At 37.6% G+C, this 27913-nt stretch overlaps 1 protein-coding gene across 9 annotated transcripts in view; it reads right to left on the bottom strand.

Moving 5' to 3' along the window:
• The window catches only part of ETV1 (ETS variant transcription factor 1), a 67190-nt gene extending 40617 nt beyond the window's left edge, over window positions 1-26573 (bottom strand). For 2 of the 9 annotated variants that reach the window (XM_071735347.1, XM_071735354.1), the window contains exons 1-5: window positions 26419-26573; window positions 25737-25870; window positions 24843-24930; window positions 23042-23089; window positions 13125-13178 (exon numbers count right to left, since the gene is read on the bottom strand). In XM_071735347.1, the coding sequence (XP_071591448.1) occupies window positions 13125-13178; window positions 23042-23089; window positions 24843-24930; window positions 25737-25781 (235 nt within the window). In that variant the 5' untranslated portion in view covers window positions 25782-25870; window positions 26419-26573. Of the gene's footprint in view, window positions 1-9132; window positions 9240-10821; window positions 11225-13124; window positions 13179-22518; window positions 22827-23041; window positions 23090-24842; window positions 24931-25736; window positions 25892-26014; window positions 26199-26418 lie in introns of those variants that run through there. The other 7 variants (XM_071735349.1, XM_071735348.1, XM_071735355.1 and 4 more) reach the window with 7 other exon arrangements.
• Between the last annotated feature and the right edge of the window lie 1340 nt (window positions 26574-27913).

The raw sequence follows: 27913 nt of genomic DNA on the forward strand, positions 1-27913 counted from the left end.
GCTCAATAGATAGAAACAGCATGGGACCTCATTTTTTGGAAGCTAGTTCTGAACGATGAGCCCAAGAACCAGCTTTCAAAGCCAACTGGCAAGAATAGAATACGTAGGCAAGATGGATCTATTTGAGAACCTTGTTTAACAAAAAGAAAATACCAGCTTTGAAGTAATCTGTCACCTTTACTGGAAAATATTCAACTACAAATGCACTTTAATAACAGTTAGAACTCGTTCTGCAGAATTAAGCAAATTGCTTATTTTCTCTTCCAGTCTCAAGCATACAATACTGTGCATGTCAATTAACGGTCTGCTTGAATACTGCATTGCACAAATGCTACATTATAGTCTTTTAAATCCTCAGGGTTGGGGAGGGGTGAAGAATAAAAGACCAAAATGTAGGATTTTGTCCTCCAAGTCTACATGGAGTGTTCTCAGACGACATGGCATGAGAAGATACTGAGTCTGAAAATGAATTAGGAAGTAGCAAGCAGGAGAAGATGAACTGCACTGAAAGCTGGAATTTATCCTGTTTACTGCTATAAAGTTTCAAGATGGAATATAACAGCCCATTTTCCTACAGCTGATATTGGGAAATCCTGGATCTTAAAATCTTCAGTAATGCATCTAGATTAGCAAGTATTGTTTGTTAAAACAACTTTCTCTTGCTTTGGATTAAGAGAGAGGGGTTTTTCCCTTTCCTGTTTTTTTTCTGGGGGGGATGTTTTCTTTATTTGATTGTTTTTTTAAGTAAAAAAGCATTACATATTTAGTGACTAAAGCACAAAAGATAAGTAATGTTTAAAAAATTCTAAATTCATTAAATCATCTGCTCATCCTTAAATTATGTTAATTCTATACATCCATTTTATTTTCCCCCTATCTTTACGATGATTTGGCATTAGTGTAAAGCCTTTGAGAATAACAGGCAAGGCCAAAAAAAATGCTGACATAGAGAACTGAGAGGTTCACTGTACCTACGGCACATCAAAGTTGCATCACTATCCATAAAGCAGGTTTATATGGGGGCATTTATACATGGGGAAAAGGTGACCAACAAAATCATCATTATAATGCAGACATATGCCACTTCCCTACAGCACAGCTTGTCATCTAAACACAACACTCTTCTTCCTGTTCAGCATAGAAATTCCTCTAGATGGAATTTCAAAACTGGAAATAAATGTACAGTTTAACAATTGTCTCAATGCTATAAATACCCATTTTTAGTGCAAGAGATCTCTCATTTGCTTGTCTTTGCTCTTGCAACTTCTGAAACATTCATTAGAGTTACTGAGGGTACACCTGCAGTTTTCTGATACTGGAAGTGATGAGGGCACCACTGAGATAATTCAGGTATTTGCAGCCTCTTGCCTTCTCATTTAAGAAGACCATGCCAGTTGAAAATTTAAGCCTGTATGTTCAGTATAGGAAAAATTAGAAAGCCCACTCAAAAGAGTAAGCCTCCTGGCTAGAGAAGAAGGTTGAGAGGAGGGATGGGAGCATTCAGTAAACAATAAAAGTTAACATACTCCCTAAACTGAAAGACAGAGGAATTCCAAGATAAAAAGAGGCTGCTGCTAGTAAACACCTTATTAGGACTCCACAGATCCTTTGGTCTAACTGATATTATATTTGGGCAGGTGCTAACCAGCTGAACTGCCACAAGACTGCCCCTTCATGCAGTGCTCTCCTTCCTTTCCAGTTACCTGACTGGTTGCATGAGGCCCACAGCTGCAGGCAGCTCAGGGGAAAGCACTGCCCAGAGGGCAGCAAGTACCTCCCAGCAAGTACCTCCATGGCAAAAGTTAACCTGCTGACAAATACCACAGACACTGGATAATTCTGGGAAAAATACAAGGAAATGTGCAGAACAGTGGTGGGAGGGAGAAAGGAAGGATTAAGCTAGGAGAAGCAAACTGGCTTGCTTTGATGTCTGAGGAGAGTAGGTGAGGCAGAAGGAAAAGTTCTCCCTCTAGTTCTCCCTCTGTCCCTGCCCCCAAAATAAACAGAGGCTTAGGGCTCTGGAGGAGGAAGCAGTAACCTAATAAAAATTAAACTAGCTGGGTTCTGCAGCAATTGATCTAAAACCCGTGAATAGCATAACATGACTGGGGGGGGAGGGGGAAGGAGGAATCTAAAGAATTTTTAATCCCTCTATACTGGATCTGCAACCTCCAGGAACCCACAGTGAAACAGGAGGTCAGCTTTCTGGGTTAAAATCCTGAAAAAAGATTGGGGCATTTGTTCCTGAAGTTACTTACAGTATATGTGCCTCTACAGGCTCCCAGGCAGGGTACAAGGAGAGGCGATTCACCTTTATAGCTTCTGCTTAAGAGGAAGGTCCTTAATGTAAAACCAACCCTGGGAGAAAACTTAGATTGCATTCCACCTGGCAATTATCAATTGAGTTAAATGCAAAGAGAAGAGCTGGCCACTAAATCAGGGTCTGTATGCTTTTCTGAGGTCTGGATTTCCATTTGTAGCAATTTCCAAAATTTAATTGAAATTGTAAGAGGCAATGACTAAGTAATATGTAACTTCCATTACTAAAATAGCCAGGTGAGATACTATCCCAGCATTATACACACACACACAAACTACAGGCACATACAGAGACACTCTCTTCCCATTTCAGGCAAATCTGCAGTTTGAGGGTTTCCAGTTTGGATTTTAATAGGTTTTGTAGAAACAGAATCATGAAGAAAGCTTTGGAAATTATAAAAACTAATTGTTCCAAAGGTAACAATAAACTTTACAATTTTTTTTTTACAATAAACTTTACTTCTGTATTTATTGTTTTAAAGGTATCATCAATATGGTATGTAGGAAAGCATGCCCACAGCAGAAAATGAGGAGGAACTGACTCTACTTCATTTCCCCTCTTATGGACAACTTTCAAGTTACATCTATTTATTTTTTGTTGTTGTTGTTCTTTTCTGATGTATTCATGCACAGAGCTGATAGCCAGCTACAGATGAGAAGGCCAATAATCTTACACTTGCAGCTGGACAAAACATGAAAGAAACTGCATGTAATCTCTAGTTCTGCCATTTGTTGTTCATAACCTAAACAACTGGTGTCAGAAGGCTGCCTCCAGTTTGAAGTAGCTCAGTCTTAGGAGCCTAACTTCAGAGATTAAAAATCAGCATGCCAGTTTGCTTCCCCATAAATAATAAAAGAGTGTCATAATAAAAGTTTATCCTTAAGGATGGATAATCATGCCTGTCAGCTAACTCCAGAATACTGAAAAGCAAGAGAAGCCAATAAATAATGAAATGGACTGCACAGTAAGCTCTCTATAGCATGAATTAGACAATTAATTGAAAAGATTTTTTACAATTTGCTTTTATTTTAGCAACTTTCAATTATAGGCACTAATATGAACAAAACTGCATTTTTAATTAATTTTTAATTTGATTTTTGCCTTTAACAGTAAAAATACTTATGCATTCATGAAACAAGTAACTAACTCAGAGTAGCAAATGGGATTTTTCCTTACTTTGTTGAAAGAATGAGTCTGTCACAGGTCTAAATACTCATCCTTAGTCCTTCAGTTTTCACAAATGTTCGCCAGCACAGCAACTCTGACAGATACTGCTTACAGTTCATTCAAGACAGGCTGAAATCTACATCTGCAGTTCACTACCAAAAAGCACTGAAAAAACTTGCAGTCTCCACTGGAAAAGGTGGAGGCCGTTGACATAAGTCAATAAAATTCAGCTCCCGAGTTTTATCACTGATTCAACAGAGAAATAAAGGAAGCCATTGTCAGAAGTGGTTACGTCTGTGAACATAAAGTCACAACTTAAAGAAGTAGTCCAATATACAAAGACTCTTAGCAAAGTGCATATTATGGAGATTGGTGGAATTTTCATCACTTGCAACCAGGCTCTGGTTCTCAGCAGATATTTAAGGCTTTCACCAGTGCTTAATGCACTCTTGTCTATGAAACTTGCCACTGAACTTACATTACCAACGTTCACACTACAGATTTCTTTTAAGCCAATTGCTCCTGAAGCTGTATGGTTATTTTACACGTGCATGCCACCAGTAAGAGTGCCAATTTCATGGGATGTATATTTCTTATGTGCATGTATGCATATGCATATGCACACACACATATCCACGCAATATGTATGTATACACACTGAGTATACATTGTGTATATACACACACACCTGAATAAAGCCAGCTCCCAACTTCTAATCCCAAATGCTTGAAACTTTGGTCTTTACTGAATATTGACACTTTTCAAATTCTCTTTTGTCTCCATTTATGGTCAGGCTTTGTCATGAGAAATTTTATTCACGCATGGGTTAACAACGAAACATTACACTGAGCTTCAGTATGAAGACTGAGTACTAAAAGAATTAAAGCTGTTTATCTTTTTTAGGTATACATTAGAAGCAGAAAGGAAACAATATTTGAGCAAAGAGGATCAAATTAGCAAGGCTGGGAATGGGTTTTGCACACGTAATTTTTCAAATGTCCTTGATGACGACTCATAATATATAAATTTAAAGACAAAAACCTGGCCAGTCATAACCTTCCTATTCAGTGACTGCAGAACTTGGCAGTAAATGTCACTGCTAAAAAATATTTCACTACATTAACTTACTGGCAACCACATTTGCTGAATAAGTTCATAAACAGCCACGGGAAAAGAGACAACCAGAAATAAAGTTGCTAATGATTCACTCTTTTCTAACATGCATAATCCTCAGCTTGGGTATGTAAGAATAAAGATATGCTTTACCAAGACAGCTCCCTTCATTATTCACCTCATCAAGGTCAAACTAAAATCCAGAATGGGTAAGAGTAATTTGCTGAGAGGAGAACATGAAGAGTAAGTGAAAGGAAAATAGAATTCTCCGGGAAGACTGGAGAAAAGTGATTTTTTGCCTTGAAAAAGTGATCAGTTTTCCAGTTACCAGTTTAGACTAGGTTGGTTCACTCCTAGAAAAAACACCGAAGGCTTTAAATCTCAAAAAAAATGTATAAATATCAACATTTATACATACTTATCAGCTTTTAAGTGGCTCCATCATAATTACTTCCCAGTGCTGAAATGCACAGGACCAAAACAAAAGGACACAGAACATGAAACAAGGGCTGTTTTTCCGGTATGCTTACAGAGGGCTAGCAGTATCAGTCCAAAATGACATAAATGTGTCACAGACTCTCCAATGCCCAGCTGACGTTTTGAGGACTGTCGCTCTCTCTTTTTTTTTTTTTCCTTCTGCTATGCCCTTTGAAAACTTTACCAGAGTCTGTGGGAGAGCCTGACTTCTGTCTGCTGTTGCTGAGGCAGAAAGCAGAAGCAAAAAATAAAAACTAACTAAATAAAAATATACATACTGTAAATACATTGTACCAGAAGAAACTTATGAAATAAATAGAAGTGGACTTAGCTCGGAGACTGCCTCCTTATATTATACCATGCCAGAGCTTATGGATTTTCTAGTAATTATTTAAGCTGCTCTTAGAATACAAAACATATTTTGCAAAAACACTGCAAAGAAAGCAGTTTAAAGAGAACAATAGTTTTGTATCAAAATAGAATCACAAGACCCTTCAATATCTGCCTTGTTTGATTTCTGTGTGAAAATACAGTTGAAAGGAATTTCTGCATACCTTGTTGAATATAACAGGAACTGAAGAGATGCTTTAATACATATATATACTTCTGATGAAATTAACTAAAGAACTGTCTTTTAAAACAGAAATAACCGTTAAACAGAAATAACAGAAATAACTTAAGAAAATACTGCCGTGACTCTAATTACAATGTGAGGCTCGCCTTTACTTCCACGGATGGGATCTTCAGAGTCCTTACAGAGAAAGGGAGGAGGCAAGGCTTCCTCAGAGACGAAAGAGAAGGTTTTTTCAAAACTGAAAATTCAACATTTTGAATAAAATATGCTTAATGTTTTTGTTTTTATGTAAACAGACTTTAGGAAGTGATCTGACAGCCTTAAGAAATTACCATTTGAAAGAAAAAAGGTCTACATTGCTTCATCTTTGATCTACAAGACAGATTTATCACAGGACAGGATGACTGAAGTTTATTCATTAGCTGATAACCTCCACATGCAACCCAAGCCTTTAATCTGTAATAAAACAGCAAACGAGGATGGGGCTCTGAGGAAAGGCAACTCAGAGAGCTTGGCCAAGCAAGGACATGCCAGCGGAAGGCCAGGGGGAGGCAAGGGGACAAAACCCCAGAAGAGCCCTGTCCAGGTCCTTGGGCTCCTTCATGCCCCAGAAAGCTGGAGACCATCAGGTTCACATGGGCTCCGTGCAGCTAAACCAGATCTGCATAATGTGGCTGCTGTCTCTTCTGGGATGCCCAGAGGTACCTTCTCATTAGCAATAAAATTCACATCACAGCATGCAGGTCATTCTGAAAGGAGTAGTTACCACTTTAAAAGTTTTAAAAAATCAAAAGCTATGTACTCGATGGCCGTCTTGCCATTTGTTTCACAGTATGTCTGCTAGCATCAGTATTTACAGTCTGCGAGCTACTACCACTGCGACAACCCAGAAGAACCTAAAGTTCTTGCACCTTCAAAGCTGAAAATTATTATAGAAATACAAGCAGAAATGCAAATAAACAGAAACTGCTTACTAAAAATAAAAGCAAACCCACAAATTCTCTACTATTAAGATCACAAGTTAAAGTCATTACGATCTAAAGCCTGCCTCTTGGTAAAACTTTTTCAAGAATTAAATCGAGCAATTTTGGAAAGGTCGCGAAAATACTTCCAAATATTCTCCAGAGGAAGAATGGTGGAAAAAAAAATCTTTATTAGCACTGTCTAATGCCTGGCGATGAACCACAAAATGAGCCCACTAAGTTCTCCGAAAGACACCAATTCCTAATTCTTTTGAATGAGAATTGGAAACAAAGCAAAAAAAAAAAAAAAAAAAAAAAGGAAAAAAGAAAAAAGTTAACAGCTAGTAACAGCTTCAGTCCTGCTTTAAACAAAAGAAACAAGTGCTCAGGGACACAAAGAGGTGAGGCTATCTAAGGCAACTATGAAGGGAGATAAGGTGGTCAGCATCGACTTCTCAGTCTGACCTCTCCAGCTCTTACAACAGCAATTGCATTGGACTCTCTTTGTAAAATGCTTTTGAGATCTCTAGATAAGTGATCATTAAGAAAGCTGTCTATCTCACAGCAGTGATACATGCATTTCTGTACCTACTTCAAACTGAGAAACAAAGATGTTAAGCAACATGCCCAAGGTCATGCAAAGCTAAGGGCAGGAACAAACCACAGAGCCCCTCGCAGCCCTTTAGAAAGAATCTTTCACAGCCGGGCATGCACCAAAACAAGTAAGTAAATGTCTCTGTATTTGACAATGCCTGACCTATGAAAGGAAGTAGTTTCAAGCTAAGTGGCAAGAAACAAAACACCAGGGAACAGCTAAGCACCAAGAATAACTGGTAACACTTTGTAGGACATTTGTCCCACTGCCCGTTGTTGTATCGCGGTCGAGGAACGATTCTTAAGAGAAAAGGTGATTCCAGCCACACAGACGCTAAAAACAAAGACAAACCATTAAAAAAAAAAAATCAAAAACAACCAAACCAAAAAATCAAAACAGAACAAACCAAAAAACATGAACCTGAAAACACGCTGGTATTTGCAACTTGCCACACACAGACAACTGAGACATTACCTACTGCAATTTCTAGGACATTGTGCACTACCAAGACGTGACTACCAGCTGCCTATGTAGTGAATCATCATGTTAAAAAATGCCGGGTTTTTCAGTCCACTGATTTTTTTTTTCCTAGGAGCTGCAAAATTAAACTAATCTGCATCATAAACAAAATCAAACCTAGTAAACTACTGTCCTTTCGACTTCAGTGGGCCCATCAGAACTTACATTACTCTGCTTTTTTCCACTTTGTTTTAATCGTGTGGGGGTTTTTTCCCTTCCAAATTATGTCAGAATAAGTGAAAATTAACCTCTACCAATTGCTCACCAGCTCTTGCTATACTCAAGTAAACAGGAAATGCTCTTTCACGTCTGAAATTAGCTTTTGAAATTTAACTCACAGAAAAAAAGAAAGAAGAGAAGAGAAGAGAAGAGAAGAGAAGAGAAGAGAAGAGAAGAGAAGAGAAGAGAAGAGAAGAGAAGAGAAGAGAAGAGAAGAGAAGAGAAGAGAAGAGAAGAGAAGAGAAGAGAAGAGAAGAGAAGAGAAGAGAAAAGAAGAGAAGAGAAATGATACTGGAAAATAAATAATGATTTTGTATGCTTCAAAGATGTAAATAAATATTAAAGCTTTTCCTCATTTAAAACTGCATTTGGAATATCCTAAGCCATTAGTTAAAATGACAGAAGACTACAGCTACCTGAAGCCTATGTAAAGAATCCCTCTCTTTAACAGGCTTTTAAAGATTGCAAGCCAGCGCATCTAAAAAGCACATCCCTGAATAATTTAAGGCTCCTGGCATCTACATTGAAAAAACCCCTTTGCTAAACCTGGAGGGGAAAAAAAAAAAAAGAAAAAAAAAAAAAAGAAAAAAAAAAAAGAGGTAAGAGAAAGAATAAAGGTCGTGAAAGATCAGTGAAAAAATCACTACTAAAAAAGTATTTTTCCTATCTTTAAGTTTACTCAGACATGGAGAAGTACGGATTTTACAGCCAGACTTTCCCATTTACTGTCAACAGCTGTGGTCTAACATTAACATTTACCCTTTGGCAGTGTTAAGTAAGGCTGTGATGGTCAGGGAAACAATACAGTAAACAAAATGAAAGAGAAGGAAGGAAACCCGTCAAGAAGGTGAAGCACAGCACAAATCTTCATTAGCAGAAATTCAATAACAAATAAAAAGACAAAAGCTAGAGTTGATAATGTAATTTAAATGAGTAACCTACATCTTAGGGCAAAAGAAGAAAAAGAAGAAAAATCAAAATCCAGAAGAACAAATCAATGTAAAGCTCTATTATGAAAACAATACGAAACATGAATATCCCATTAAGACACCAGGCAATCTACTTCGGTGCAGGGTAATCCCCATTTATAACCAAATGTACCAAGGTCGAATTACAAATCAGTGTATTGTTGACAATACCAAGTTTTCTCTGCCAACTACATCCTTTAAATATCAGCAAATCCTACCTACTTCCTCTTGTGTCTGTCATAGAAACCATCCAAACAATGGGAGCAAGCAATCTTCACCTCAACAGCTATTGAATTCGAGCAAACTGAACTTTATTCATTTTTACTTCTAGACTGGAAAGTCCTTGCTGCTCTGCAGTACCTGAAAGCCTCGCCACTGCTTACAGCCCGTTCAGGATCTGGCTCCTCCTCAGTATATGAAAATGGACTTGAAACAATAGGAAACCTTATCTGAGGAAGTTAACACAGGTCACCCTTCTTGACACGTGAATACTGACTTTATACAGACAGAAAAACAGCTTAACTTACTCTTCTGAATTTGGAAAAAGTGTCATCTTTAAAAAAAAAACAAAGAATAAAAATTCACTTTTTTTGGGAGCAATAGATTTTGCACTTTTGCTTTATACAACTTTTCACAAGAGTCATTAGGAAGGCACTTGAAGGTCAGCTGAAGAATAGAGGCAGATTCAGAATGGGACAAAAACAACCTGCCTAACAGAATTTCCAAGTAAATGCCTGTGACTCCTCACTCTTTTTTTGTGAAAGTTTATTTCTTATGGGAATGGAAAGAGGAAGAAAATTATACTATTTAATGTGCAACTGTAATATTTTTCCAATGTAATTGCAAGAAAAAAAAAAAAACCTACCATTTCAGTACGTGTTTCTTTTCTCACTTATAACTCAAAAAGTTCTGTTGTTGTAGAAAGCAGAGGGTTATGAGAAACTAATCTGCAATTTGTCTTTCAAATTTCATCTGAACAGGCTATGTACTAAAGGTTTAAAAAATATTTAATAAAAAGGTAATACAAGGATAAGATGGGGATTTAGACACTGACAAAAAAAAAAAAGTTTGGAAACAGATATTTCTAAGACTATTAAGGTAGGAAGGACGACTTTCCAGAAGACATAATGAAGTAACTTCTACTTTGAACAGGTAATGTGAAGTTTAAAGCATTAAGGGGAAGCTTGACATGCTGGTTTCTTAACTAGTAGATACACACATAATGCCAGGAACGTCAATAATATCACATAAAGTTACACTAGCTGTTGACCTCACTCCTAATATCTAAAGCCCACACCTAACTATAAATATATATATATAATGTTTGCTTTTTGAAAACTGATTCAAGTTTAATAGCAACTCATAATTGAAATATTCACGGTCCCAAGCTAGCTTTGAAGTTAAATCCTTAAGTGGATAAAGTGAACTGTATATCTAATCTAAACTAAATGTTTCCCTTAGTTACTAATACCAGTGCAGTTTCACTAGCTAAAATCATTATTGGAGAACACAAATGCAAAAGCCTCGGCACTTTAAGGGGCATTTAATCCTTCTCTGTGCTAGGACACAGCACACGTTCTTGGCAGTATCAATTCCTCTGCTGCCTTCTTCCACATGTTTGCTTCATGAGTTGACTAACCTGGTAATTTCTAGCCAAGGAAGCTTTCACCACAGCTTTCCAGCATTGCTCCTGTTACTGCAAGTTTCTTCCAACGCCTTTTGATTATACCATTTTCAATTTAAGACCACTAATCTACTTCATATTAGAAGCAATTAATCTAGCAATGAAATGTCACTACTTTTCACAACAGGACATCAGACTATAACTGTTTCAGTGGCAAACTTCAGTTTTCTTTACATATTCTGCAAATCACACACACACACCCTGCCTGTATACAGCTCCATACCTGAAATTTGTGCAGCAAACACAAATGACGTGGCTGACCACAGTTTGGTTGCCCCTAAACAGCAAAGCAGCTGTGACCTCATCCACTCACTGGTTTTTCCTTTTGTCCTTCACCATTTCTGGCTCAAATGAGTGTGTTAAATACCGAACCGATGGAAGGCCGCACATCCTCTCCCATGTTTTAAAAAAAATACTAAAAAGAAAAAAGCCAAGTGCCCCTGCCAGGCTGCTGCCGGTAACAGGGTGAGCACTGTACATACAGCCTCACAGAGGATACATAGTAAGTCATTATAATAGAGTTTGAAGGCAGGTTTGGATCCTAGAGAAAACAGTCACAATTGTGCTACTTCTGCAGCAGTAATTTCCCCATGGTTTTGGTTATGTTGATCTCCGCTCCTGTTTCACAGAGCCCACAGCTACACACATTATATCCAAGAGTGTGTCTGAAACTCCATAACCTTTGCCAGACTAACTCTCCAGGAAGCTCTCCTGACCTTTACTTAAGATAAAGAAACCAACTGAAATGAAGAAATAAATGTTCCTTTGATAATACTGTGTAAGCTGTGGCTAAGGAACTTCGAAATACAACAGCATTAATAAAATCCATATTAGGAGAATTTCTTTATCACCAAAAGCAGGGACCAGCTTCAATGGGGCTTTTCATTCACAGTTCACAAATTATTTTCCAAGAATCATTGACTTGTTGTGTAACGATAATTGTGGGTTAATAGAAGGCCCAACTGAACTTTGTACTCTTACACAAAGGACGTATGCATACATGTCTATATTTGGACACAACTCCATATGTTGGATAATGTATCTGATTTCCAACTTCCAGAATAGTTTGGGCTTTCATAATTTAATAATTAAAAAAAAACAAAAACAACAAAAGACTTTGAAGTCAGAGTTGGGGAGAATAGTGCTACAAAGGGCAACTTTAAAAGTTTACAAGTGATCATAATTTTTACTCGGTGTATACATATACAGGAACTCTTTGGAAAAAAAAAAAAAACACAAACCAAAAACCAAATAAAACTGTTGCTGTCAAAGTATACTATCAGAATCCAGGGGACAAAGAAAACCTTTTTTTCTCCCCCAAAAGTATTGCTATTAATACACATAATAAATTCTTAAAGCAGTTTCTAAATAACAGTAAAAAAGCCTCTGAAAGATTTGTAAAAAACCTCACATATCTGAATTTATACTTTAAAGACTATTTTAATGTAATACATTCTAATATCTTTAATTTTAATATAATAGTTCAGAACATTAATGCTGTACTTAACAGCTCTCTGGTTTAGTGAACTGCTGTAATTCGTTCTGATAAAGTAAATTATTTCAGTTAGTTAGTGAAACAGAAGAGCTACCATGTGCTCTGCCTTAATCAGCAGACACTGTTCAGAAGAGACCTCTGATGATGCAGAGAAGCCTTGCCATGAGGAAGAAAGATGCCTAAAGAAGGTCCTAGAAGTCTACACTTTTTTTCTGGTAATGTTTCTTTCTCATGCCATTTCTTTACTACACCCTTGCAACCACCCAAAGCCACAGAACATCGGGTACAGTGAAGGCTAGCAAACGTTTAACAGAAGAAAAGCACTTCAGCAGGTAAATGAGAGATTTGAGGGGTACGAGCAAAAAAAAAAAAAAACCAAAAAACCAAAAAAACCCCCAAAGCTTTGCGCATATATTAAATAAAGTAGCAAATAATACAAAGCACACAGCTTAACTTAACTCCTGCTTCCTTCTATTAATTCAAAGAGAAATTTTGTTTCATCAACAAAATGCCACATGCTAAGATGACTTCAAAATGCTTCAGCGGTGACTATATTTGATTGATTATGTAGACCATTTTACTTATTTTTTGTACACAAAATGTACCGAGCAGCTCAACGTCTGCTCTGCATAGCTGCGTCCTATGTCCCACAGGATCTGGTCTGTACCGGCTAACGCTCTCCTCAATCTACAGAGAAGCTCCCTCCATCTCCACAAAGTGGCTTCATGACTTTTACCTTGCTTTCCTGGGGCTGGGGAGTGGGAATTAAAGGACAGGGCCCCCTGCTAAAGGTTATACGTTCAGCCCGAACTACTTCTTTTGGCTTCATGTCAAAGCACCACTTGCTTTCTCTATTCATTGTGCTGATGTCACCAACCAGAAAAAAAAAAAACCAAAAGCAACCAAACAAAAACTAAGAAACAAAACAACCCGTGACCGCAGATGACACAATAAATAACAAATATGAAAACCCAAATATAAATACACAAATATATATATTTTAAGAAAGTGATTATTCATACTATACTTACAACTTTCAGCCTGATAGTCTGGCACAAACTGCTCGTCATTGTCAGGTACCTGAGCTGAAGAAAGGAAAACAAAAACAAAAAACAAACAAACAAAAAATAAGGAAAGAATTAAAAGAAGCCATTAAAGCATAAATAAAGACTCTTGTGCTTAATTTGAAGCACAGCCAAGATTAAATCATTGTTGGGTATAAAAATCAGGCAAGCGCATCATTTTAATATCAGATAAACCCTGGGGTGAAGCTGTGTGATGCAGTGCAAGCCCAGAGCAACCTCGGCACAGAGCGCTGGGGACGGGAGGATGTGAAAGCTGACACTGGCACTGGCCCTGCCTCACTCCCTGCATGAGCACCTGGACCTACTATACCACTGGTAAAAACCCATCAGTCTCTATTTTCAAAATATCTGCATGGAAAGTCTGCATAAACCCAAATTCTATTGTTTAATGCTTGTGCATCTTTAACCCCAAACTACGGCACCTTCAGCTAACTTAAAAATTATTCACATTTTTCATGGCAGTCAGCCAACTCAGTAGGGGTCTCTTGTTACTCTTTTAAATTCTCAAAAAGAACTATTTTACCAGATCACAGAATTCCTGGTTCAATGACAACTTTTCAGACATGGGAGGAAGAAAAAAAAAAAAAAAAATTACTTAAAGCAAGAATCATTTTTATCATCCATTCACCTTGTGTCAGATCGTCTTTGCTTTTCGGAAACTTCCATCACAAACCTGAGCTATAAACTGCAATAATTTCTTGGTCTGCTGATACACAATTTTGAGCCTCTGGTACCACAGTTCCTTTTCATTGTATATCTAAGCCATTACCCATCTCTCACACCATGTTGTGAACTCAATTAAATCATATTTATGCCGAAATACCACTGAACATATATTGTAGGTGGATACATTCTAATAACTGCAGAACATCATGTTGAGAAGTGGCATCCTCGGAGAATGATTGGCTCTGGGTACATCCCAAAAGAGAGCCAGCTTACAGCCTTTAACTTTATTGTATTGTCCTCACCATGCACGAACTAAAATCATCACTGTGAAGTTGCATACAATTTTCTGTTTGAAAATATTTCCACGTACACAGGTTTTGTCTAAACACAAGCAAACAATTCATATGATTAAAATTAAAAGTTAATATCTGCCATGATCTGGTTACCCGACAAGATTTGGGAGGTAAATATTGGTTATACAATTATTTATCACAACAGAGACTATCACATCATTAAATATTAAATGACAAAATATAACTTCAGTGCCATTCAGAACATTTTTCTAAGTTTAGGAAATATATGTCATTTAAATATGTGTAATTGCCACTGGTCTTAACAGAGTTTGTTTGAATTTAAAAGTAGATGCTTAATTATAATTACTCACAAGTGTTTTGAAATGTGCACTACGGTACTCTTTATGGACCAGAACCCCATTCCTTACTCAGGAAATAATTCTCATTACCTAACTAAGAGGTTTTTTTCCCTGGGTAAGAATCTCAGAATCAGGCTCATCATACAAAAAAATTATTTGCTCTTGAAAATAAATGTAAAGTCCTGCTGTCTTAATTGTACCAAATGCCCCTTAAGAACAAATGCCTTTGGGAAACCTACAAACACAGATTTGAGAAGAGGTAGTAGTAAGATAAATACACAAAGTGCAATTAGCATTACTTCGGAAAAAAACCCCATAGATATTGCTGCTTTGGGTTTTGTTGTGGTTTTGTCTGGTTTTGTTTTTTTTTTATAACCTATCTTTTTAGAAGAGAACAGTACCTCTGAGGATGTTAGCTCCTAAAATTTTAACTTCTATAAAATATGTAAGCTTACCAAACAAAATATTCCCACTATTTTGATACATTAGTTTTCTTTTTCCTTCAGAGAAACCACAAAACTTTTACCAGAAGTTAACTCAGGAACAGTATGAACTCAAATACTCTGCAATTTTTTACTTTTTATGCAATTCACTGCATGCGAATGTTAGGCATTTTCCTTACAAAAATGAAAAATATTTGATTGACACGGAGAACCCAGTTAAGAAATCAAGATATCTTACTGGAAAACAGTTCCTAAGAATTTCTTACATTTTCAGTTGTTTTTGAAGGGTTTGTATGTATGTTCAAAGTTAAAGTAATTGTATTAAGTAATTTGTTGTTTACAGAAGACATCCCACACATTTTTCTTAAGCAAGCTATCATTTCAAAATGCAGCGAGGAGGTTAATAGGACTCTAATTTGTAACTAATAAAGTGTCTGGTTTTGTGTACATATACATATATATATATGAACTTGTGATTCCAGAAAATCTGAAAAAAAATTTAAAGAAAACAAAAACCCTCCTGATGAAATCTGGAGGCTACATTTGGAGATTGCAGAACTGGGACATGAATCTTATATAACCTCCCAAAGTGGACTCTGTGCACCAGACTGCTTTTTCTGATGGTTTATTCTGGTTTTATCAGTTTAACTTCACTTACAGCAGCACAAATCTGTTGCAGAGATATATGTATGACTCAGTGAATGAGGTCTGTTTTTTTCCAGCCAAAGAGTAAGAAAAAAATAAAATACATCTGGTTGTATCCTCATGAAAAACCAGCATACTACTTTAGAGATACTGTTATTACCCTTGATTTGGTCTGGCGTAAACAAGAAAAATATGCTTCATTCATGGGTCTCCAAAATTTATGAAGGCATATTTAACCGAGATAAAGGCACAGCACTTTATCAGTACTCTAGAAATAGGTGGAGACTACGCTGTCAAAATGTATTTTAAATACAATATTGACATAGCCTTAAAAGCCTCTGTAGGAGAAGGAATACAAGTTAAGAAGTGTTTAAAACCCTGCCAAATATAAACAAAACAAACAGCAACATCCAAAAGATTCCAACCAGGAACCTACATTTCCTATTGGAATCTAATTTTAGTAGCATCACTACCTTAGAAACGAGCCCACAAGCCTATACAAATACATTAAAAGGACTCACTAACTGTTGGAAATGAGAACTTAAATTATTCCTTTGTTTAGTCTGGTATTATTTTTAAATGAGCAGAAATGAAAGTCACACGTGATCACACTGCAGAAATGTGAGAAACCATCATCAGCCCAACACATAGACTTCCACCAGCATCTTGCTGTGAGACAGCAAATGCTTGGGATCCGCTCATTGCGCTACTCAAAGACAAGAGGGCCTTTTTTACCTGAAATTTGGCTAATTACAGACAGTGTTTACAGCATATTAAACATACAGATAAAGACACTTCAACTTGAATGTCCAACAAACCCTGTAACTTGCAGCGTTGCAACTGTCTGCACATTTAGATACGCATGCCATTCATTTCCTCTTTTTTATTCACCAACACTGCAATTGAACAAGGCTGCCCTAAAATCTCCAGTGGTCTTCTGTTAACAAGACACAATGTATACATGACCAAAACTTTTTCTTTTTTTTTTTTTTTTTCACTTTGCCATTCAGAGGAAAATTGAAGAAGATATCTGAAATTATCATCTGACTGCATGAGCATATTTCCCTGAGCTATTTAATTATGGGGGTTTGAGAAGGCAAGTATATTCCAAAAGACTAATAAAAGGTTTTGAAGGATATTAAGCACGTGGCTTTTACTGCTAATAGCAGAAGCAGCTACATTAGTTCATTCCACATTCAGAGCCATCAAGTCTCAGACTCCTGAAGCAGACAACATCTGCAGCATAAGCTATCAAGCTTGGTCTAGATTATTACCAAAAGTTTTCTTTTTCTGCTGATTATAGCTACAGCGTCTCAAGAGGATTTGGGAAGTGTACAGAAGTGTTAATAACGATCTTGAGGATGTTATCAATTTAGATTTTACAGTTTCACTACCTACTGAGTTAAAATCACTTTGCCAAAAGCAAATATTCACAGCACAAAAATACTTACTATTTGTTTGTAGTTTTTAGACTGTAAGGCTGTAAAAAGCCTTTGAAAAGCTAAACTGACAGCTCCTTTTGCAAAGAGAAAGCAACGTGGAAAAGCAAAAAATATAAAACTAGAGCTTGTTAGCTTGCTCTCATTGCAAGTAAACAAACCTAAAAAGTCCCCATTAACAAGCATCCAGGACAAAAGGAGTTAATATTTAATTAAAACCAGCTCTATCCACTGTAACAATGACCTGGAGCCAAACAAGGCAGAAGATGTATGAGTCATTCTTTCTGCCAGTGAATGAGACAGCTGATCTCCGAAGCAATTCCTCAAGACAAGCAGTCAGAACTGGAGTTCTGCCTCCATTCACAAAAACACAGTCCAGCACGAACCATGTGGCCCCAACCACAAGCTTTTCATGTCACACCCTTCCAGAAAGCTACAGCAAAGTAAACTTGAACTTTAGGCATAAACACACTGATTTCACTGCTTTGTCTCAAGATGCAGCGCAGACCTGCTGAGGAAAGTATTTAATAAATGAAAAGTTAAGAGAACTATAAAATACTTAAATTTAACTCTTCCTTCTCCCCATCACAAACTGCTTCTAAAATCCTCAGCTGCACTCCAGGGAAAGGTGTTCCTGTTAAAAAAAAAAAACAACAAACCCCCCCCACACACACACACAAAAAAAACAAAACCAAAACAAAACCAAATCAAACACAAAAACAAACGGAAACTTTCCAGAGAAAAAAGAAGCTGCAAACCTCCTCGCTTCACTTAAAACTTTATTTTGGGTAGCAGAACACTTCCTGTGGTACTGTGTTCTCTGACTTAAAGCTTTGCTTTTAGAGCTCGGAGCAATTAATTTTGAAATACCAATGATTTATTCCAAGTGGCAAAAGAAATTGAAATTGACAGGGACTGACTGTATATGGACAGTAGTATTTTGGCTTCAGCTAACTTCAGGCCTCAACATCAATGAGTCTAAGTAGTTTTCTTTGATTCATTGTCACCTCTGAATATCTGAGATTGCATAAATGTTAAGTATCCCTGAAAGATGAAGGGGGTGAGAAGGGGAAGGTTGCTCTGGTGGTTGTTTGTGCTGGCTTTTTTTTTTATTATTTTTTTTCCTACATTAACAACTGTTTCCAACAAAGGAGCATTCAGAAGGCAAAACAGTGACAAATTTCAAGATGATAAAAAATATTAGTTCTCATAAGCACCGGATTTGCTGTCAAAACAACACAAAACCCTTTTTACATGAAGTGAGATACTCTGACTAATAAATATAAAGGCAGTTTAAAACTAGCTCCAGATCTCAAAATTCTTCCTTATGTGAATAATCCCCAGGAATATGAATATGGGTTAGCAGAATCTGCTCTTAATTTGCTGCTACACTAAAAATGAGAAAAAAGTTAGCATAAAAGGAACACTCAGATTTAACATTTCGTTACATCCCTCATGGTTCACAAACCCCACTGCGCCTTTGAAAATTATTATTTTGAGTAGAAGGCATCCAGCAAACAAGAAAAATGTTAGAAAGTTTATTATTACACAGACTTTCAGACTTCTGGATTTCTGGTGGTTTTATTTCTTTCGGATTTCTTTTTAAAAAGACACTTTCCTCCCTTCCTCCCATTTTGCCTAGTCTAACTTTTCTCCTTTTTTTATACCAATATATTTAAGAGCAGGAGTTATAAGCAAAATCTGTCAGAGCACTAGATTAAAAAAACAAAAAAACAAAACAAAACAAACAAAAAAAACCCAACCAAAAACTATTCTCTGTATTACAAATCTTAAACCCTTGTTTAGAGTGCCGGTCCCCTTGAGAGAAATTTCAGCTGTGAAGATATTAAACCATCATTTCTTTACTATTTTTGCTCCTATTAAAATGTCAAGAGTTCTTGAATATAGCTACGTAGTATTTGCCTTACACTGGGTAAATTTTACAACTTTTTGGCAGAAGAAAGTTAGTTAGCCAGATTCTACACATTTTCACTGATTTAAACGAAGCCATGGTAACTAAACTAATATTTGAAGATCTAGTACTGTCTTTTATTAAAAATAATCCTTTGAGTACTTATTTTCATACCTCCTCATACAAGAAGACTACAGGTCTACAGTTGCTTAGATGTCATTGCAATACTGGTGCATCCTTCACAGTAGGAGAATAGAGGGCAGAAACTTATTCCTTAAAGTAAATCCCAAATCTGGATATTAATTAGATGGGAAAAACAACTTTCAGACAGCAAGAGCTGGCTTTTAAATACTGGTAGCATGTAGTAGCCATCCACTCGCTTTAGCTGAGGTGCAACAGAGGCACGAACCCGTTACCTGTAGCTATTATTTCACCCCACTTACTCTTCATTTAAAGTTTCTGTATTTTTTCAAGGCACCCAAAGAACATAATATTGTTCAGTTTATTCCCATCTGAGAAGCGTTATGATCTACTGCTTTAAGAAGCAGATCTAGCGCGTAAATTAACTGTCTTTGCTTGGGATGCCTTCTATCTTTCTTCTACAAGATTTTCAAGAAACTAGCATCCAGTAGAGTAATTTTAAATAAAAATCTGGGGTTCTGTTACAGCCCAAAACCTAAATGCTTTTACTGTGGAAAGGAGACTTCAACTAAGAGTTTTTTTCTCTCTCTTCTTTTCCTTTCAGCATCAGAAGTAACAGCTACCATGATGAGAACATTAGATTAATATTTGAACCATTTTTTAAGTCATTAAACAATGGCTATCTGTCAAAATTAATCTAATTCCAAATATACAGAATCAATAAAAGTCTGTTTGTAGCATTATCATGACAAAAAATTGCCATCAAGTTATTGAAATGTAAAACAGAAGATAGTATCTGAACAATATTTGCCTTGGTTACCAATAGGCAACTTTAACTATTTCCTTTCAAGTTTGAAGGTCAAAACAAATATTAAAGGCAACACACTTTTAATTTCTAGTATCAGTAAGTGGTTATAATCTTCTGTCCAGCATAAAAATTGACATGAAGGAACCTTATTCAGAGTAAGTCAAAATAATTTAGATTCTCTTACATATTTAATACTACATAAAGAAGCAAAACTCCTTTCCATAAAAGCTATGGAATATATTTTTAAGTTTTCTGTAAGTAGAATTAAGCTTGTTAATTATTGACTAATAAAATACTAAAGAGATTACTGAACTGTTTACATTTTGGATTAATTCTTTTATACATACGAACCTCCCACCATTTCCAACAGGAAAATAATACAATTCTTTTATGTACTTGTTCACCACCAACTTGTCACAGGTGTCACTAACTGTAAAAATCCCTGGTTAAGTAAGTGATGTAGTAAGGATGGCTTCAGGAAAAGCAGAACAAAAAAAACCACAAGCATTTTTTGCCTGCCAGAAGGCAACTCACTTTCTTCTCTAACTCAGAAGCAGATTTCTGACCTGGTTACTCCCCAGTGGGGATCTGAGCTCGTGGGAGAAACCTGGTCAGCTGCCACTGCTTTTCTTAAAAAGGGTCAAGATGTTTTAAAATTTCATGGTCATTTCCCTGGCTCCAGAGCATTATGAAAAGAAGTATGTAAACATTACTGATGCTGCCAAATTGGCAGACTTCTAGCCTGTGAAGGTCCAGAAGAACATAAATGGACATATCTAGCAATGGGTAAACAAGTCTGATTTCAAAATCTGTTTCCTGGTAAGCTCATCTATGTAGACATTTGAGCAAAGCTACAGCATCCTCAAACACCCGTGTATTATAAAGACTACCAAAAGTTGCTTTGGCTGTGGTTTTTTTTAGGGATCAAGTCAGTAGCTCAACATTTTATTTCCTCCTCTGAACTTTTCATTTCAATTTTAGTTCAGCCTTCAGAAAAGCTAAAAAAAAGTTTGTGTTTTATGGAACACCTAAAATCATGATGTGGCCTGAAACACAAATTTCTTGAAATATTTCTAGAACACCGAAAAATCTGTAATATTTACTTGTAATATGCTGCAGGACAATATAGTATTCTTCAGCTTTATTATCCTCTGCTACATGAAACACCAACTTTTTGATTTTTTTTTAATACTTACCAGATAATGCAAAGGATTCTCAACCTACCTGACACAAGACTAGACATCTTTCTGTCTCAAAACCTATCTAAATTTATTAAGTGAAATAGACTCAGCTGAAGAAAAAAAAGGCTTTCAAACAATTCATTCTAGTCTAAAATTAGCAGTGCCTTCAGAATAAAAATTGCCATTACAGTAATTTATGTACCTGCAGAAATTACTAAATCAGTTTTTAATTCCTTATTATTTTTCAAACTTACATTATTATCTGCACATGCATTATGAATCTCCCCGTATTTTTCTGACATGATCAAAGAAATTTAATCATTTCAGAAACAAAAAGGTCCATACCAGTAAAAAAAATACTATCTTTTTGAGTTGTATTTTAACATACTTCAGGCTTGTTAGAGTGAATGAGATGATACAAAATAAGAAGAGCCACAGAAAAATTACCAGAGGGAGACAGGTACAGTTGTATCTGATAATTATACTACAAAAATTACCATAGTACAGGACATTCTGCTTTCAGTTATTAGGGAAGAACAATATTAATTCATAAAAATATACCCTCTCATCTATTAATTTCAAGGGCATGTTTTGACTATATACCATGCTAAAAATAATGCTAGAAGAATTAAAATGTCTGCAAAATAAACAATACTCCACAACTTACTTATAGATTAAGAACTTGACTAACTATAGAAAGCTGTTAAAACAAAATCAGTTTGTAAGCAAGTAGTCAATCAGCAATATTCCCCTCTTTCTATGAAAATCAGCAGCAAGCAGTTCACCCCAATATCCCTCCTTTCCCCCCAAAAAAAGCATAACATCTATTCCATACATAATTGTGCATAGTCCACTACATGATAAAAATTAAACATATGTGAATACTCACATTCATTTAAATCAGGACAAATTTAGAGAGATTACATTAACTAGCATCAGAATAATGCTTATTTCAGATGCAGACGTTAACATAAAAAATTCAACCAGAAATATTAAAAACAGACAATGCATAAAAATCTTTATGCTTGAAATAAACAGTACGGTATATATCAAAGGAAATAAAATCAGAAAATATTGCTGAAGACAAGAGATACACTTCAAAACACAGAAAGCTACACTGCATTGTAATAAAGTTCTCTTAATGCAGCAGCTCATTTTTTGTTATTGTTAAATGAATCTCTTAGCAGCTACTCTACATTCAGATTTCTACATTACTGCTCTTAAACCTTCTGCCTTTAATAGAATGTGCTCTGCAAGATCCTCTGAAATACTAAAAAAGCACAAGCAGGTGAAAAACAGACCGATGTCAGTTTTCTAACCACTCAGTACACAATCTCACAACTACAAATATGAAGACAAAATAACATGCAAAATATTTAAAGGTTTCTGTAAAAAAAGAAAAAAAAAAGAAATAAAGAAATAAATAGTACTTTTTAAAGTATGCCATACACACCTAATGTTCTGTGTTGTGAACAAGGTGGAAAGAAGACACTTGCACTTAAATCTTGAAGCATCCCGTCCCGATGAACCCAGAGAAACTAATTTCTGCCATCAGAAAAGTACTCCACCAGAACACCAAATAATTATATGTGCTGCTCTAAAGGAAACAGCAAGCCCAGTTCTGGCTGTATGTAGTCTCTCGAGGTACAATAATATAAACCTGATCAATTGCAATTAAAATCTGAACAGAGGCTTAGAACTTGAAGTCTTGGTGCATTAGTTCTTGCCAAAAGCAGATGTGATTGTGAGCTGGAAGCAATTTCTCCTGGTAATTTGTGATGACACTGGGTAGAGCAGCCCCAGAGTCCCCAAAGACAAACTCATCAGAGGCTCTAATGTATGCATGACACATGAGGTGGCTCTTTTAGAGCTCAATTAATTGGGCTGAACATTAAGACAGCAAGTTCAGGACTTTTTTTTTTTTTTTCCCTCCAGAGTTGTTTTTCCTCTTTTTACAAGCAGCTTTTTTTCCTTACCTTCTGCAAGCCATGTCTCTTGTAATTGGCTCAGATCTTGAAAGAGTTCTGCAAAAAAGATGAAGACAGGGATAAAAGACTCACACCTTTAATCTCTTCATAGATTAAATATGCTTAAAAATATTTTTCCTCAAGAACAATGTACATGAATTCTATTTTGGCAGCAAACACGCAGACAAAGTAGATATTTTCAGGATGCAGTTAATGATTTTTCTACAGTTGTTAATAAAAAAATTTAAAAAGTACATACAGTACTATTTTATCAACTCTTGAAACAATAGCCAGAATCTGAAGTTCTATAGTACAAAAGGCTCATTCAGCAATACAGAGTAAAGTTGAAAATTATAATCTTTCTTACAGGTGAAATATTTCTCCTTATACAATTTGGGCCTCCTCCTGCAATATCAGCTCCTGATAAAGCTGTCTCGGACTTCAACTGGAGTTCTGCCTGAGCAATGACTGAGTATTTTTATTGGTATATTCGTAACTATGAGATAAAATCTTTAAAGCAAAGACCTGCGATGCTGCAATAGCAAACAGAAATGTGAAATCTTTTGTACTTCCCCTTATGTTTTACTCTGTATGACAAGAGAATTGCCACTGTACTCCTTTAAAGAGAAACCACTTTCTCTATGGACTGAGTTTTGCAGAAGCTTTTTTTTTTTTTTTGTAATTCACTGAAATCAACTACTTATAATGGGTGTAAGCCAGAGCAGCATTCAGCTTGCTTGCAAAGTTCAGAAACTCAGTTATGAAAATTCTGTTTACTAAGACTAAGTAGGATATTTGAACTGACAGATAGTTTATTTTTAATTTGCTGTATTTTGAGAGAGACTTCCTCTTTCATAAAAGCTGACAGATAAGTATTTACATACACTTAAATGACAGAGCCTATTCATTTACCCTGTGGATTGATACCTCCTGTTCATGTTGGGAAATCATTTAAGTAAAAATCAGAAACTTGTTTTCCTTTCAATCCACCCTAGAATAAACTTTTCCAAACAAGCGGGGATTTTGAAAAGTTTATCAATGTGTCCTCAAACTGATAAGATTTATATAGGAATAAGTTGTAGGGCCCTATATATCTCACTTTATGTCTTACATACTTAAATGGGTGTAGGCATAGCACCTGTGCTGACCTTGTAACCTAAGGAAGTGTTAACAGAAATTACTAGATTATAGTTCTCTAGCTACAACCATGTGAGTGGCTACTGATGGAAGCAAATTACAAATCTTCAGCCCTCCAAATCTTTGTCCCCTCTAGATATTATTATCGCATTTCCCAGGATTTTTAATCCTGCCAGTGTTACACACTAATAGGAACAGGCTACCACACACTAAGAGCCTGCCTACTAGCTCTACAGTAAAGATAGAGTGAAAACCAGCATTCTCATTCCTGCTGCCACCGGTAAAGATACACACCAGTGAAAATGATGCTAAAAGATGGAAGGAATGGGGAAAAACTGAATCTCAAGAGGTCTTAAGGTGAAAAAGCCAAGTGCCATAACTCGTGTCAGGTGCTGCAAAGGCTTCACCTCAGTGCATGACACCCCTGTGCCACAGGAGCAGCAGTACCTAAAATAGAACTGGGCAAGTCAAGGAAAGAGTCCCAACTTTATCAGTTTACTGCCTTTGCCAGTTTGTTTTGCACTGGTGAATGCAATTTTCTTGTCTTGTTTATTCAGACTGATCTAGATATATTTGTCTCCTAAATAAATAAATAAATAGCTGTCAAAAGACTTCTCTGCATTAGTAAGTAAGCAGGGGGAGAGCGGGGGAGGGGGGGGAAACAAGCCCTCACCTTCTGAATCATGAGCCAGGTCTCTGTTAATGAATTTTCTTTTCCTGACATTTGTCGGTCTCTCATTACAGTTTCTCCCACGCGGATTCTATAAACAGGAAAGATCAGTTACTTTAGAAACCTGAGGTTTTGTGTGTTGGCTTTTTTGTTTGCTTGTTTGTTTGTTTCGGTTCTTTTTAATTGAATCAAAAATACTCAAAGCCTGCATGAATTCCTTACATTTTCAAACAGGGAAATTATCATCTTGCAGCCTCCAAATTTAGCAAGCTACTGCTGAGCACCTAATATCCTCCAAAAGATCCCCCTGACTAAATGCAACACATTTCTATCTACCTATGTAAACATCTATTTGTACAAATACATAGATGTGTGCAAGTAGCAACACAATAACAACCATGTATTTTTAGCATCTGAAGTACACAAACCTACACAATACCACATAAATCCCCTCTGCATAAGCTACGCAGAACCCAGATATGAGGTTATAAACGACTGCTTTGTTTCCCTGTGTTACTTCTAACATTGTTTGCAAAGTCCTGAAAAGAAAAAAAAAAATTAGAAAGAAAAAAAAAATGTTAACGTTTGCCTCAGCTTCATTCTTCTGAGCGTTGCAGGCAAAGGCAGCCAGAAACTTTGAATGCAGCTGCTGCTGCTCTTGTCTCTCTCATCCGCTAATCATGTGCATGATTTTTTAATCATCCCAGAACTGTCTTTAAAAGAACAGGATGCTTTATTGAAATAACTAAGAAGATAGGCTCAATCTTGCAGGCAAAGCTCCCAGACGAAGAGTCGCCCCTACAGCAGTAACAAAGCAGATACTCTGTCTGCAAAACTCCCCCACAGAAATAAGTCGGAGTCAAGTTTATAAACACCAACTTTGAACTGATCACTCACATTGGTGACCATGTAAGGCACTTGCTGGTCATAAAATCCATCCATTCTGCAGCTCTTCCACAAGTCTTAGCTCAGTGTTTTATTTACTGGGCATTTGATCAGGAGATTTCGTCGGGATCTGGACTCCAATCAGCCTAGAGGGGAATACAAGATGGCTTTTAGATTTTAAAAAAAAAAAAAAAAAAAAAAAATCATGAATGAACTGCTTGCATTTGCATAGCTAATTAACCTCAAAGAGTCCCATTCATAAAAACAACCCTCCCTTCTACTGCCTTCACCTGAGTTACACGCTTCTGCCAGGAAAACACGGAGCAAAAAGCACTTCGAGGCAGCGGCAGAAAGCGAGGCGAGAGGCAGGGTTTTATTTACACTCCCCGCCGTATCCCTCGGGCGATCCGCGCAAGTGGCAGCCCCGACTCTGGCAAACGTGTGCTGCTCAACTCGTAATGGCGAACGGCGGGGATCGCCGCGCACCTCACGGAGCGGCGGCAGCGCCCGCCAGCCGCAGCCACGCACACACACACGCCCCCCCCCCCCGCACCCCCCCTCTCCTCCTCAGCCTCCCCCTCCCTCTCTCCTTCCACCTCCAGGCACCGAGCCACCTTTTCCCCCGGGCCCGCTTTTGCAGCCCACCACCACGCAATCCTGCGGGGCGGCGGACAAAGTTGCGGGGAAGACCCACCTGAAGGCCACGCGCGGCGATCGGCTGCAAAAAATTCCCTCCAAATTTAATAAAAACATTAATTATTCCCCGGCACTTCCCCCTTGGAAGCAGCCAGCGCCACTGACAGAGCTCAATCCCGTGGTTTTTCCTCTCCTCCTCCTCCAGGGGCCCCCGAGCCGCGCCGGCGGATCCCCGCCGCCCATTGGCTCCCCGCGCCCCCCGCCGGATCGCCGGATCGCAGCCCGCCCGCCCCGGCCCCGGCCCCGCCGCCCCCCGCCCCGGCCTGGCTGCCAACGCGGGGGGCGAGACCCCGCTCTCCCCTCGGCTCCTCTTGCCGGGGAAGGGGGGAGCTTGTGGAAGGGATCGGAAATCGCGACTCGGATGCGCGGCGCTGCCGCCACATAGATCCGAGGATCCAGCTACTGGCACCATGTTCCCCCTTCGGGTGGCAAAGCAACCCCCTTCCTTCTGCTGGTTTATTTTTTAAAATAATTTTAAAAGTTTCGCCTCCCTGACTCCGAAAAGCGAAACAACAGACACCGCCTCACCTACCTACCCCCTTCCCACAGCCACACAGCCACCTTTTCTGGTGGCAGAGCAATCCCGCAAAACTTTGCGGAAGCCCCGAGGTGAGGAAGAGGTGAGCGCGGCCAGGGGCTCACGCCACTCCGGCGGAGACTTTGCACCGCTCTGTCAGGGTCTGGTGAGATGGCGAGATCCCAGAGTGGCTGCGTGTTTGTTTTGTTTTGGGTTGCCTTTTTTTTTTTTTTTTTTTTTTTCTTTAAAAAAAAAAAAAAGAAAAAAAAAAAAAAAAAAAAGAAAAAGCTGAATCTTAGAAAGCAATTGTTATTTCTCCTAGGATGACATAATTTCTAGGTTTTGTGGACAGACTTTGGCAGCATCCAGGCACCGGATCTTGGGGTTTTTTGGAGCAGTTCTGCCAGGACCTATCAAGCTCAGGATTTCTGAGGACTTCTCAAAGAAAGAGCTTTCTCTTCTCTGTATCGAGGGCTATCTGCAAAAACTCTACTTTTTGTGTATAGTAGCTATACTTGTCCTCTCATTGAGAGCTGAATTCCAGGTATCACAGGAATCAGGCAGTGAAGTTGGGTACTGACAACACCTTCTTGCTGCGAGATACAAAGTTTCAGATTTTTATGACCTGTCACAGGTCATCAATTACCAGGCAGAATCCCAAGCTAGCAAGCCCAACTTTGCTCTCAGCCCTTTTGGAGGGCTTTCTTTATAGCTAAGGGCGGAAAGACAACTGAAAAAAACCTGTTTTTGCATAAATTGCCTGTACTGGTAGTAACAATATTGAAGTTAGTTCCTCTATACTACTTTGTAAACTTACAGCTGTTCCACTATGCTCCATTCTGAGCCATATTATTTTCTGCCACAACCTTTCATTTTTAAAATTTTTTTTTCATTCCTTTCTTACTATTCACACTCACTTTCTACTTCTCCTGTCCAGCCAAGTAAGAAGGAAGCACCATATTCCTGCCATTTCTGT

Source organism: Heliangelus exortis, chromosome 2 (assembly GCF_036169615.1).
Source record: "Heliangelus exortis chromosome 2, bHelExo1.hap1, whole genome shotgun sequence".
Taxonomy (NCBI): domain Eukaryota; kingdom Metazoa; phylum Chordata; class Aves; order Apodiformes; family Trochilidae; genus Heliangelus; species Heliangelus exortis.